At 54.5% G+C, this 11,639-nt stretch overlaps 3 protein-coding genes and 1 non-coding gene across 4 annotated transcripts; 3 read left to right on the top strand and 1 right to left on the bottom strand.

Moving 5' to 3' along the window:
* Positions 1-19: 19 nt before the first annotated feature.
* On the top strand, positions 20-3,122 carry LAESUDRAFT_672989 (uncharacterized protein). Its single transcript, XM_040905511.1, has 5 exons — positions 20-161; positions 212-1,261; positions 1,319-1,858; positions 1,914-2,051; positions 2,110-3,122. The coding sequence occupies exons 1-5, from the start codon at positions 144-146 to the stop codon at positions 2,704-2,706; spliced, it is 2,343 nt and encodes a 780-aa protein (XP_040768022.1). The 5' UTR covers positions 20-143; the 3' UTR covers positions 2,707-3,122.
* A 3,254-nt stretch (positions 3,123-6,376) lies between these two features.
* Positions 6,377-8,090, bottom strand: LAESUDRAFT_721620 (DJ-1). Its single transcript, XM_040908047.1, has 7 exons — positions 7,993-8,090; positions 7,718-7,886; positions 7,513-7,642; positions 7,373-7,453; positions 7,258-7,309; positions 7,184-7,194; positions 6,377-6,982 (listed from the first exon to the last, which is right to left on the bottom strand). Exons 1-7 carry the CDS (start codon positions 8,040-8,042, stop codon positions 6,876-6,878), a joined length of 600 nt encoding a protein of 199 aa, XP_040768021.1. The 5' UTR covers positions 8,043-8,090; the 3' UTR covers positions 6,377-6,875.
* Positions 8,091-8,161: 71 nt separating this feature from the next.
* On the top strand, positions 8,162-8,233 carry LAESUDRAFT_t21. The gene has a single exon. It is a non-coding gene; the product is annotated as a tRNA-Glu (tRNA).
* A 65-nt stretch (positions 8,234-8,298) lies between these two features.
* On the top strand, positions 8,299-11,234 carry LAESUDRAFT_721619 (uncharacterized protein). Its single transcript, XM_040908046.1, has 2 exons — positions 8,299-8,908; positions 9,471-11,234. Exons 1-2 carry the CDS (start codon positions 8,449-8,451, stop codon positions 11,018-11,020), a joined length of 2,010 nt encoding a protein of 669 aa, XP_040768020.1. The 5' UTR covers positions 8,299-8,448; the 3' UTR covers positions 11,021-11,234.
* The last annotated feature ends 405 nt before the right edge of the window (positions 11,235-11,639 follow it).

The raw sequence follows: 11,639 nt of genomic DNA, 5'->3' as shown, positions 1-11,639 counted from the left end.
GTTTGGATCGCAAGTTGAACAAAACGTTGCGCGCGTGTGCGACGCTCGTCCAGCTCATCCTCCTCGCGATTATCTCTTCGCTAATCCCTTTCTCTTCCGTTAGATCAGCATAGGATTATCCTCGAACATCGTGAAGTACTCGTATGTCGTCCGCCATACCAGTGAGTGCTAGTCTTGGTTGCCTTTCGTGCAGCGTACTCAGGCGTGCCAGACACGGCGCGCAACGCGGACCACCGGCGTTCTGCCTAACAAAGAGAACTCTACCGCTCGCAATGTGCACGCGGCGGCTTCTCGGGCAAAACCCTCCTCAGCTAGTGCAGTAGAGAATGCTAAGCTATCAGGGATTGCGCGGCCTACGGCATCTACGAGAGCGAAGAGCGTCGCCCCGACGGCTTCACGTATGGAGGCTGCGCCTCCTGTGAAGCCGCAGCTCCAGGTGAAACGTAAGCGAGAGGCTCTGAGTGAGGTGCCACATCCTCCCGAGAACATGGCTGCGAAGCCGATCAACGTTGGGTCTGGCATGTCCTCCCTCAAGGGAAAGGAACACGTCGACCAGATCAAGGACAAGTTCGAAGGCGTCGTTCTCAAGAAGACAACCACCACAATGACAACCATGACGACAACGACAGCAGCGACGACCACCCGCGCGCCGTTGCGCACCGTTGGTGGTACGACCGCTACCGCCACATTATCCACCGCTGCAACCACCCGACGGACTAAGGCGCCTGCTGCCTCCGCCAATCCTGCAGCCCAGTATCTAGAGCATCAACGCGAGCAATTGCATCAACTCAAAGAAGTGAAGGAGGAGATAGAGGAGAACCGAGAGGAGGTCGAGCTCTTACAGGATGAAAACGCGATGATAATGTCCCCGCAACCCCCCGTTGCTCCTGTATCTGCGCCTCAACGGGTTACGGCCGCGCGAACTTCTGCGGCAGTAGAGCGACATGCTATCCGACCTCGGACGCCAAAACGCGCCGGTCGGACACCGTACGCCCGTCGTCCGGAGGAAGATGAGGAAGCCGATCGTGCAATCAAGAAGCGGCGCACTTCCTCTGACATACCCGACGAGGAGGCAGCTGCTGAGGTCGAGGAGGCCATTGGATTCGCGGGAACGCCAGACGCGGGAACATCAGACGCGGGAACGCCAGAGGCGGATCCAAATGGACTTGACTGGGAGGACCTCGACGCCGAAGATGCTGACGACCCGCTCATGGTCAGTGAATATGTCGTTGAAATCTTCGAATACCTCAAGCGAATGGAGGTAAGCTTTCTACTGTGTTGTGACATATCGTCGACTGACATGATTATATTTCCCCAGCAAACAACGATGCCGAACCCACGTTACATGGAAACTCAGAAGGATCTCGCATGGAAGATGCGCGGCATTCTCATGGATTGGCTCATTCAAGTCCACGCACGTTTCACACTCCTGCCTGAGACGCTCTTCCTCTGCGTCAACCTCATCGATAGGTTCCTATCGGCACGTGTCGTCTCGCTTGCGAAGCTGCAGCTCGTGGGAGTCACGTGCATGTTCATCGCTTCGAAGGTGGAAGAGGTTATAGCGCCCAGCGTGGAGAACTTCCTGCACGTCGCAGACTCGAGCTACAACGAGGCTGAGATTCTTCAGGCTGAACGTTACGTGTTAAAAACGGTTGATTGGAATCTGAGTTATCCGAGCCCGATCCACTTCCTGCGCCGGATCAGCAAAGCGGATGACTATAACACCCAAGTGCGCACTGTGGCGAAATACCTCCTTGAGATCCAGTGCCTCGAATGGCGCCTCATCGCTGCGCCGCCTTCACTCCTTGCGGCGGCGGCGATCTGGTTTGCGCGCATCATTCTCGGCTTTCCGGAATGGGTACGCTGTGGCATTCTTACGCGAAATTGCTTCTCGTTTAATGACGTTCTTACAGACTCCGAACCTGGCACACTACTCCTCTTATGCAGAGAGTGAGCTGCTCCCCACAGCCAACATGATGCTCAACTACGTTCTCAAACCAATCAGGCACGACATTTTCTACAAGAAGTACGCATCGAAGAGATACTTGAAGGTTAGTCCGACGTCTCGCTATACATTCCCCGCACTTGATGACCAATTTGTTCATTCAGGCCAGTGTGTATGTGCGGCAGTGGGCACTGGAGCGCTGGCACGAGGGCACGAATGTGAACCTCGCGGAGGTGCTCCCGCGGTTGAAGGAGCTCATCCAGGAACAGCGGGAGCAGGAGGAGCAAGAGGAGCTTGCGGAAGCCGAGGCAATAGCCGCCGCTGAGGCCGCGGCGCAAGCGTACTATGCTAAGCCCACGCCGTACTATGAGCATGAGGCGCGTCAGCCCGAACGGGCCCACCACAGCCGCCAAGCCTCTTCGAGCCATCGGGCCGCTCCAACTGAGCAGGCCTATCACAGCCGCCACACCTCTTCGAGCCACCAGGTTGTTAAGAGTGAACAGGCCCCTCGCAACAGCCAGCCTTCTTCGAGTCGCCAGGCCGTCCAGACTGAGCACGCCCATTATCACCGCCAGGCTTCTTCAAGTCGCCAGGCCGTTCCGAGTCGGCAGGTGCTTCAGAGCCACGAGTCCTACCAGAACCGTCAGACGCATCCCAGTCACGAGGTGCATCAGACCTATCAGGCTCACCAAGGTCACCGAGCTCACCCGAGCGATGGCCATGGTGAGGGTAGCCATGCTCGCCATGGCTACCATGGTTGAGCGCTGAGCGTTGAACGTAGACCATTAATCTCTCGTCGCTTCGTCTCGTCGTATCGGATTTCCTTACAACCTACGTCTGTACATACACAGCTCACGCATCTGTTCTCGGACCACGCAAAACGCAACACATGTCTTGCATACCCTCGCATTGGTGTTCACTACTGTTTTCTGTATAGCCGTCTTGTTGTTGCCGCCGTCCGCTAACCCCGTCCCTCCATCTATCCTCCCATCTCCATCCTCGTCCCCATTTCCATCTTCGTGCCCCGTGGCGCTGGCCCACTCCTAGCTCCCCTCCCCATCTACGTACGCACATTTCGGCAGGTCGTCTACGGAAGTCAACTGTTTCCCCTTGTCCTATACTGTGCGATTTGCTTTGTACAATGTGCAATACATTTTTAACTATTAGATGAACGCCCACGAACGTCGGATGTCGGTCCAGCAAGTCGCAACTCAGATCGACGAAAGTAGGTGCGCTGTTCAGTCACTAGGCCTTTAATCGTTGACAGGGCATCTTGGAGTCCTGTGGCAAGGCATCAGGAGCCCCGTTTGAGACTTGGCCCCACTTGCGACAACTTGCACAAGTAACGAAACGTGGGTATGATAGACGCCCTTGTCAATTCGTATCCGATATACTGGTATACAGATATGGCCTTCTTTCTTGTCCATCGCATCGCCCGCCTCGTCTTCCCCCTTCCACTGACGCCACATGCCAAGTTGCGAAGGATATTCAGCCTTGGTGTGGACGTACGATTACATCCGTACGAGTGCCTGCTCCAGTTAACACCGCCACCGCCACATCTGGCCAAGGTCAAGGCTCCGTTGAATCGACGTATAGAGGAGGTGCCGCCGAGATTTATAGGACATAATCCAGTCTTGAAGGTAGCCTCACAATCATTGTTAAGGCTACCTGTTGTAAGGCTGTCGAGGACTCTGCGATGGCTGTTTCCGATGCGTGTTCGGTGACCCATTCTCGGTTATGATGCAAAATGGACCAGGTAGAGTACTGCGGCACATCGTAGAGATTTTGTTGCCGCTGAAATTCTTGACAGTTTGCACTCTTACTACCCAGAGGTTTTCGCGAATTCTTTAGCCCAGCTGTTCTCTCAAATCCGTTCACCTCTACAACCAGTCGTACGGTGCCGCCTTGATTTGATTGATCAAAGTTGTAAGTGATGGTTTGCCTTATCGGTCCTCACGCTTACATTCAGGTAAAGCCTCGATGATCACCTTTTCCCTCGAGGGAGATGGGACTTGCTTGTATGCCTACGAGTCGCCACGTATCCTGTTCGTTGTGAGCTCATAAATCGTTCGAATTCTCCGGTGCGCGCTGATCAATCGTTCAGCCCCATGGAACGGTTGAACTTGGTGTATTATCTCCCCAGCTATCCAGTCTGTTGCAGAAACTTGAACACTCTGACGATGCAACTACTATTGTTACGGACTGTCGAAGAGTAGCAATCATCAACTCAATGAAGGATCAATCTACGTGATGTTCGGAAGTGGAATTCCGTTCTCTGTGCGATTTGCGTGCCCTACGTATTATTATCGCTGCGTTTCTCTGCGAGTCCTTGTCTGCCGTGGAATACTTCCCTCAGATGTTCATGGTAGACAGCCTTGAGTTTGTCTTACCAGATGGAGCTCCAAATGATCCGACCTTACCTGTTCCGATTGATGAAGACATCTTTGCAACACAATGCAAGCATTCCGACTTCGATACCTACACCATTACACACAATCGCGACAGAGCCTTGCAATTTTTCAGGTGGAGGAATTGGATTCAAAACAATGTATCCCTTCAGATCGCCAACGTCGGGGATCTGGTTGAAGGGATCACAGGGCACTTCACCCGTCACAACGCTGAGTTTGTTGCCATCTATCGTCCAGGCGACGTCTCTTCGGATACTATGCGTTATATTGCTTCTATTCACCGTCCAGTATCTGCCCCTATCGATCTCCTCAAGTCATCTAGCAAATTCCACGTGGAACTCATTGACGACCTCACCCCTCAGAATTCCCGCCGGATGTGCAGGACCTACAGGTGTCGCCTTCGATCCGTTGATGGAAAATATGTTGCACATATAACCTCTGACATGTGTTTGAAACTCTTCGACAACCGTTTCTGGAATATGGAAACATCCGATGAGGGCCTCACAACCTGGAGTCTGAGATATCTATTCCACCGGTATTTATGTGCTGAGGACCTAGTTCGACAGGAAGATGCGGCGTATAAAACACTCGCATTTATGCAAGGCGCTCTCATTCCGTGGTTCTATGGCTCCCATTTGGTAAGGACTATTTGGCATTTTGGGATGGTACTGATGCTGTTCGATCCCATCCGTGACAGTTCGTTCTCCCAAACGGCACAAGGTGTATGGAATCTTGCTTGAATACGTGCCAGCTCCAACGTTATCCGCTGAAGTAGTTGGCGCTCTTTCGGAGGGGGAGCAAGAACAGCTGGTACGTGATCTGGTCGCCATTGGTTCGCGAATCAAGGAATGGAAGAAATTCTTGTCCAGGTTGTATCAGCTCGCCATGCTGTCCACGCACTACAGACATCCAATGTCTCTCAACATGACTGGCACGCAGGGCAAATTCTATACAATAGATACCTTCGAGCAGACAGACAGTCAAGCGTCGCCGAAAATACCACCTTGGCCCATTGCGTGCTGATCGACTTTGGGCATGCAACTCAACCCATCGATTCAGTCGAGATACATAGAATAGACGATGTGGAGAGATGCGCTAGCACGCTGTTGCGAGCAGGTGTGAATGAAGATGTTGTGCAAAAACACTTCAGTTCTAGGGAGCCCTGGGATGTCTTGGAACCAATATGGCGAGATCAGGATAGAGAGGATTGGAATGAGCCATACGACTTTGTATACAAGTAGTAGTGCTCATCGTCCCGACCTGTATAATTACTGTCACTTTGTACACCACCCACTCTATTCCTACGCCACATCACGTCTGGTATTTCAAGGTGTCGCGACCATTCCATTAATCGTTGACTGTTTTGCCGTCGTATATGCTACTCACCTGCGGTATGAAGTCGGATGAAGACCATATTCCTCTCCGTTGTCATCCTTTTCTGAGCCTCTTCTTTGAACTTCGATATTTAAGCGCATCATCGAGCGAATGTCGCCACCGCCGACTTGCAGCCTATTGGATCAACTGCATGCGACATCGAGAGTCGTACCTTACACACACAGGCGCTTGATGAGCGGCCGTTTTATGATCATTCGCCTGCCGTAATGCCTTCTTTGGCATAACTTTATCCTTGCCATCGATGGCTACGGGTTACCTCTGGCCGAATTCAAAGACCACAGGTGCTACCCGTACTCGACCGGACAATATCGTGGTTGAATTTTGGATTGGAATGTGCAGCGGCCCTGAAGTGCTTTCGCTTGTGAGCAGCGGTGACTAGATGCATTTAATACTTAAATCTATGTCAATGTATCCCCCGCACTGGCTGATGCTCAGCATTTGCATCACGAGTCGTGATAACGCATGCTTCGGAAAGGCCTCGGTACCTGTTTGATATTGGTAGATTTCGTACATGCCGTCGCTGTTAGCAGAGCCTGTCCACTCGTTCGCGCATCAGCAGAAGTCCTGCCGGTGCGTGTTCTCCTGGCAACTTTGAGTCACTGTCGGCCGACCAGCTCGTCCGTCATGCAGTCTCAGGCTACGAATCCGATGCACCCAGTGAGGTGGGGTCGCTGGGCACCTGCGAAGGCCAACTCGCATCATGGTAACATCTCATTTCAGGACTTTTTACCACCACACAACGCATGACGAACAGCACGCTCGTTGACTTCGCCATGCGCCCATGCCGTACAGTACAATTTTTAGGTCCAGCAGCATATATGGGCAGTCAGTGACAGACAGACTGGGGAGAGGTGAGCGGTGTCGATTCCTTCAAATGCATCGCATATGATCCGATGCACTTCCTGCGATCTATTTTTCTTGAAGCCGTCGCTGCCACCACCTTCCATGCTGATCTTCCTCCTACAACACGCTTGATAAAGGACCGAGTCGATCACAACAGAGTACGGCACTCGAAATATCATACAAATATACAGGACTTACTTTACTCAGCACTAATCCTGCACGCACGCATAATGTTCTGCCGCAATTCCGTCTTGACTCGTCGCATCTGCACTCTTGACAACAGCTCACGCGAACGTCCCAGGCGGGAAGATCATCGGGCCCGCGACTTCTGTGCGCTTCTGCTCCCCGCAGAGCAGCTCAACGAGTGTGAGCGCGAAGGGGAAGGCGGTGCCTGCAGGGACAGAAGTTCAATACCGAGATGTGTTTACGGTCGAAGAGCAAACTGCTCTTTGCGGATGGGGTAAGATGACCCAGCATGGACAGCGAAGGTGACGAGGGACGAGAGAATGGTTGAGTCTCCAGCCTTTGGCAAACATCTCTCCGTCTCCTCCCGAGCAGAAGCCCATACACGAAGCAGTAAACGGATGCTCACCTGGCCCTCGGCTGAGAAGGATGCCACGCCTCAGTGTACGCGTCGTCCATTCAAAAAAACAAAAGCATGAGTACCTTGTAACAAGATGACCGGACACGACCACGGGCTCCTCCGAGTAGTCGAAGTCTTGACAAATCAACGCGTGAGCAACTCACAAACAGAAAGAAACTTATAGCCGAATGGCTGCACCTTTCTCGAGTTGACTCTTCACGCTTGGGTGCGAGGTGAGCGGCTGTTTGGGTAAGCCGGAGCGAAGAGCTGCTAGGCTTCCTGTAGCGATTGTCTGCAATGAAGATTGTGCCCTAGTTCGCAGTGCGAGGACCATGCACCTGCGCAAATCATTCCAACGTACTTCCCTTCTTTCAGGTATGCCCTGACGAGGGACTGCACGGGCGAGCTGCTCGAGATTGTCTCCGCGCCTTTAGCGCCACCGGGGATCACCAGTAGGTCATAATGGTCCTGTCCCCATAGGTTATCATCAGCCATTACATACGGAAGCGTTCATCGTATGCATATTGTGAACGTGACGCGCACTGGGGCATGAGCCTGCTGCGAGAGGTACGTGTCGGGGAGGATGTTGATTCCGCGCGAGCCCTGCACGAAAGGCGGGCTCATCCGGTCCTTCGAGGCGGTCTCTTCGGAATGAACATACGCGGAGGTGCACTTGACACCAGCCCGGACGAGAGTGTCATAGGTGATGGTGCTGCCGGGTCAGGTTAGATTCGTGAGCATAGCAGCAAGGTAAACGTGGAGATTATGGAGAGATATCGGAAGAGAGGTCTCTGTTTGCCTCATGTGGTTGTACTTACAATTCAATCTCCTCAGTTCCGTCGGCTATGAGAATGAGTGCAGAAGGCATGTTAATCGAGAACAATCGTATGTGTGCTCGTCCAAGTGGGAGTTCCACTTGCTCGCCAAGAGGTTGTAGGATTGCAATGTGATGATACATATCTATACTAAGCTCTCCAAAACAGACAATCCGACATGGTGTAGTGGCTAACATTATCGCCTCTCACGCGATAGCCCGGGGTTCGATTCCCCGTGTCGGAAACTTTTTTTTTGTGCTCTTCATTTTTGCATCAAACCTTTCCACGTGACTTCCATCGCTTTCACTACTTCTTGACGCCACCGACATGCAAGCTGTGGTTATCCCTCGGGATTGTACAGCATTGTCACCAGAAAGAGCGCGGTGATTTGAATATTCGAAGCTGAAACCACGACTGTCTCCTGAAAGTACCAGCAGCCGGGCCACCCGACGTAGCGACATGGACGATCTATCTGAATGGCATTCAATTCGACCCTGGCGTCCCACCCTCTCGCTTTCCGTGCGCGAGATTACATCCGTCTCTGCGACCTTTATCCTCTCATCACCATACACTGCGCCTTCTCCACCCTCTCCATCTTCGCCATCGTCCCCTTTTGGCTTCTCTTCCTCCTCCCGCTCCCCCGAGCCATCAAGGTCAGAAGAAGACAAAGACCACGACGACGGCTTGGGCGCAGGCTCGGGGCCACGGACTGAGCAGGTCGTCGCAGATGTCCTCTCAAAGGGCCTTTCGGTGAAGGTGAACGGCATCCCCTGGCAGCGCGTGCTCATACGGGTGGACGAGGAGGCGGATGAGGCGGTCATCATCCTGTTCGGACTCATGCCCGGACGGCAGTACGATGTGGAACTCGGAGTTATGCCTAGCGACAAGCACGGAGTCTTGAGGAATCAGATCGTAACTGGTGAGTGTTCGGACTTGAGTTGTATATTCGTTCCCTTTTGGCTGGCAGGCCCGGGAAGTCGTATTGAAGTGGATGCTGCTTCGCTCAATTGAAAAGGATGCAGGGTGTATCACCACGGGCATCTGATTTGTTTTTTTGGATACAATTCATATCCCGCGTCACGATACAAAGTCGAAGTGCGGCCTGTAATGGCGTGGGGGTGATGGCTAGTGGCGAACGGCGTGTAGGAGTAGTCTCCCGTGGGCAGACGAGACAGTTCCTTCAAACCTCCGCGGGAACGCTCCGGATATCCTTTCTGGCTGCAGGAGGGCAAACAAGACTCACGTGCATCCGACGTTTGAGATAATAGCTCGGGGAGGCTCAGACGATCAGATACACCCCGTATCGCCCGGAGCTCCTCGAGATAGCGATAGCAGTCCGGTTCCGGGGCAGCAGAGGGCAGTCATCTCCTTCTGGCCCGCTGCTTCTAGTGTTGGACAGACGTCTTCATCACGCCGCACCCAAGACTTTCCCTCCATGACCTGCGACGATCACGCTGGGACACTGACAATCATTCATGTAGAAACCGAGGCTACATCGGACCCATCGCATGCCGACTTGCACACGACCGGCCACCTCAATCTCAGTACCTCTCCCTCACACACATCGCCATCCTCTCCCCCTCGCAATCACGCATCCGCCACCAGCGCGCTCTCCCCATCCGCCTCATCATCTTCCCTACCCACATCCACACCCACACCGCTTCCCGCGCCGCTCACGCTGGAGGACCGCCGACAGCAGCTCACCCACGCGCTCTCAGCGCTCAACAACGAACACGCGCAGCTGACCGCGATGGTCAAGTCGACGCGAAGGGAATCGCAAAAGGCAGACGCCGCCCTGCGTGCCGAGATCGAGGCGCTCAAGCGGGCGGCGGAGCGCAGCGCCGCGCAGGAGCAGCGTGCACGACAGAAAGCACTGGCGCTGAGAGAGGCGAGGAAGCAGGCGGAGGTCGCGCGGGACGAGATGGAGGAGCGAAGGAGGGAGGTGGAGGGCGAGGTCCCCCAATTGGAGGAGCGGGAGAGGGAGCGGGAACGGGAGATGCAGGCAGTGAGGGTGCAAGCAGAGGAGAAGCGCAGAGAGCGAGAAGAGGTCGAGGCAGAGGAGAGGAGGAAGAAAGAGGGCTGGATGACAGAATTGAGCACGCTGGCTAAAACCTTGGAACGCTTGACGGTGAAGAGAGAGAAGCTTGAAGGTGTGCAGGGCGAGGATGGAACGTATAGCGGAGGGACGATTGGGGAGCTGGAAGAGAAGCTGAGAAAGCTGGAAGAAGAGAGGGAGAAGGTGGAACGAGATCCGTGGGGTTACGAAGGAGATGTCGGAACGAGAGGAAAAGATGAGAGGGACGAAGTGGAGGGGAGAGCGAGCAGCAAGGAGAGGTCGAGGGAGAGACAGTCGCCTGCACGGGCAGACGGGCACCATCACGCCCACAACCAGCACCAGCACTTCGCGCATGGTCACCCGGCCCACACTGCGCATCATCCCACCCACGCCCACCCTCCTCACGGACATCCCCAACACCTGCCGCACATCCGCAAACGGCACACGCACCCGTATCCGCACCAGGCACATCACCCCTTCCCGCACGTCAGCCCCCGCGCGAACCTCTCGCCTGCGCAGCCCGTCCAGCCGATCCAGCGCCCCGCGCACGGCATGCGCCTCTCGCTCCCGAGCCACCGCGAGCTCAGCGCAGGGCCGGGCGTCATCCATCTGCAGCGCGACAAGCTGAGTCCCAACCTCAGTGTACAGGCCTCCGGACATACGCAGGCGAAGTCGAGCTCGTCGTACTCTCCCTCCGTCTCAGGCGGGAGCGGGAGCGGCAGCGGGGAGTCGTCGCCTGCACCCGGCTCGATGGGTCCACATGGACCGAACACCGCACCGCCGTCGGTGAGCGGGTCGAGTCTGTCTGGGGCGGCGCCGCCGTTTGAGCCGACGGGGCTCAGTGCGAGAGCTGCGATTGGAAGTGGGCCGAGCCAGATGGGCAAGTCGGAGCTCAACCCAGTAAGCAGCCCGTTCTCCCCGAGGTCTGCAGCGGCGCATGTTGTGCAGATGAGGGCGCGAGGAGGGTCGGGGTAGTTGGTCAATGTGAGGGTCCGCTGCTGCTGCTGCATGAGCCATTAATATTGAATTTAGGAGAAGAACTCCGCATGGATCGGCGTGTTAGACCTGCACTAACTTATTGCTTTTCCACTGACATTTTACACTCCGTACTGACTGTACTATGTAATGTGATCACTAATAGCCCTCTTGATGGCAAATGATTGCAAGCCGCTTGGCGGTTCGGTCCTGCCACTGCGAATCGACCGAAGGAACTGATTTCACAAAGTCGTGTGACTGCATGACCAGCGGGCTTATCGAAGGCCATACGCAGCCATGTGTGTTCTGAGGCGTTAGGGAGATCGTGGGATGGTAAAGGTCATTGTCTGAGGCTCCGCTCGCGCTAGCACTAGTGTGGCACTAATGCACTGCGCTCAGCCATGTACGCTTCTCTACTACGCTAGGCTGTGATACTGTTACCAGACAGCCTTGTCCACGCCGCAAATGAGTGGACCTATATCCGTCAAATATGTTCAGGTTTGGATTCCCGAGATGTGACGGAGAGTTGCGCAGCGAAGAATTCCTAACCGGGAGAAACATCGCGAGGTCTTCGCCCCTTCAACTTGTTCGGACGCTGCGCTGGTAAGGTCCTGTTATC

The sequence above is a fragment of the Laetiporus sulphureus genome (genome assembly GCF_001632365.1).
Source record: "Laetiporus sulphureus 93-53 unplaced genomic scaffold LAESUscaffold_5, whole genome shotgun sequence".
Classification (NCBI taxonomy): Eukaryota; Fungi; Basidiomycota; class Agaricomycetes; order Polyporales; family Laetiporaceae; genus Laetiporus; species Laetiporus sulphureus.
The sequence above is the reverse complement of the archived record's forward strand: the minus strand, read 5'-3'. Positions and strand labels throughout refer to the sequence as shown.

Excerpts from the sequence above, each read along its gene's own strand:
- LAESUDRAFT_721620 (XM_040908047.1), bottom strand. The coding sequence starts at position 8,042 with ATGCCTTCTGCACTCATTCTCATAGCCGACGGAACTGAGGAGATTGAA. Across the intron at positions 7,887-7,992 it reads GGAACTGAGGAGATTGAATT|CACCATCACCTATGACACTC; the intron begins GTAAGTACAACC and ends CTGACCCGGCAG. Across the intron at positions 7,454-7,512 it reads CGTTGGAATGATTTGCGCAG|GAAGCCTAGCAGCTCTTCGC; the intron begins GTGCATGGTCCT and ends CAATCGCTACAG.
- LAESUDRAFT_672989 (XM_040905511.1), top strand. Across the intron at positions 1,859-1,913 it reads TTCTCGGCTTTCCGGAATGG|ACTCCGAACCTGGCACACTA; the intron begins GTACGCTGTGGC and ends ACGTTCTTACAG. Across the intron at positions 2,052-2,109 it reads CATCGAAGAGATACTTGAAG|GCCAGTGTGTATGTGCGGCA; the intron begins GTTAGTCCGACG and ends TTGTTCATTCAG.
- LAESUDRAFT_721619 (XM_040908046.1), top strand. The coding sequence starts at position 8,449 with ATGGACGATCTATCTGAATGGCATTCAATTCGACCCTGGCGTCCCACC. Across the intron at positions 8,909-9,470 it reads GAGGAATCAGATCGTAACTG|AAACCGAGGCTACATCGGAC; the intron begins GTGAGTGTTCGG and ends TCATTCATGTAG.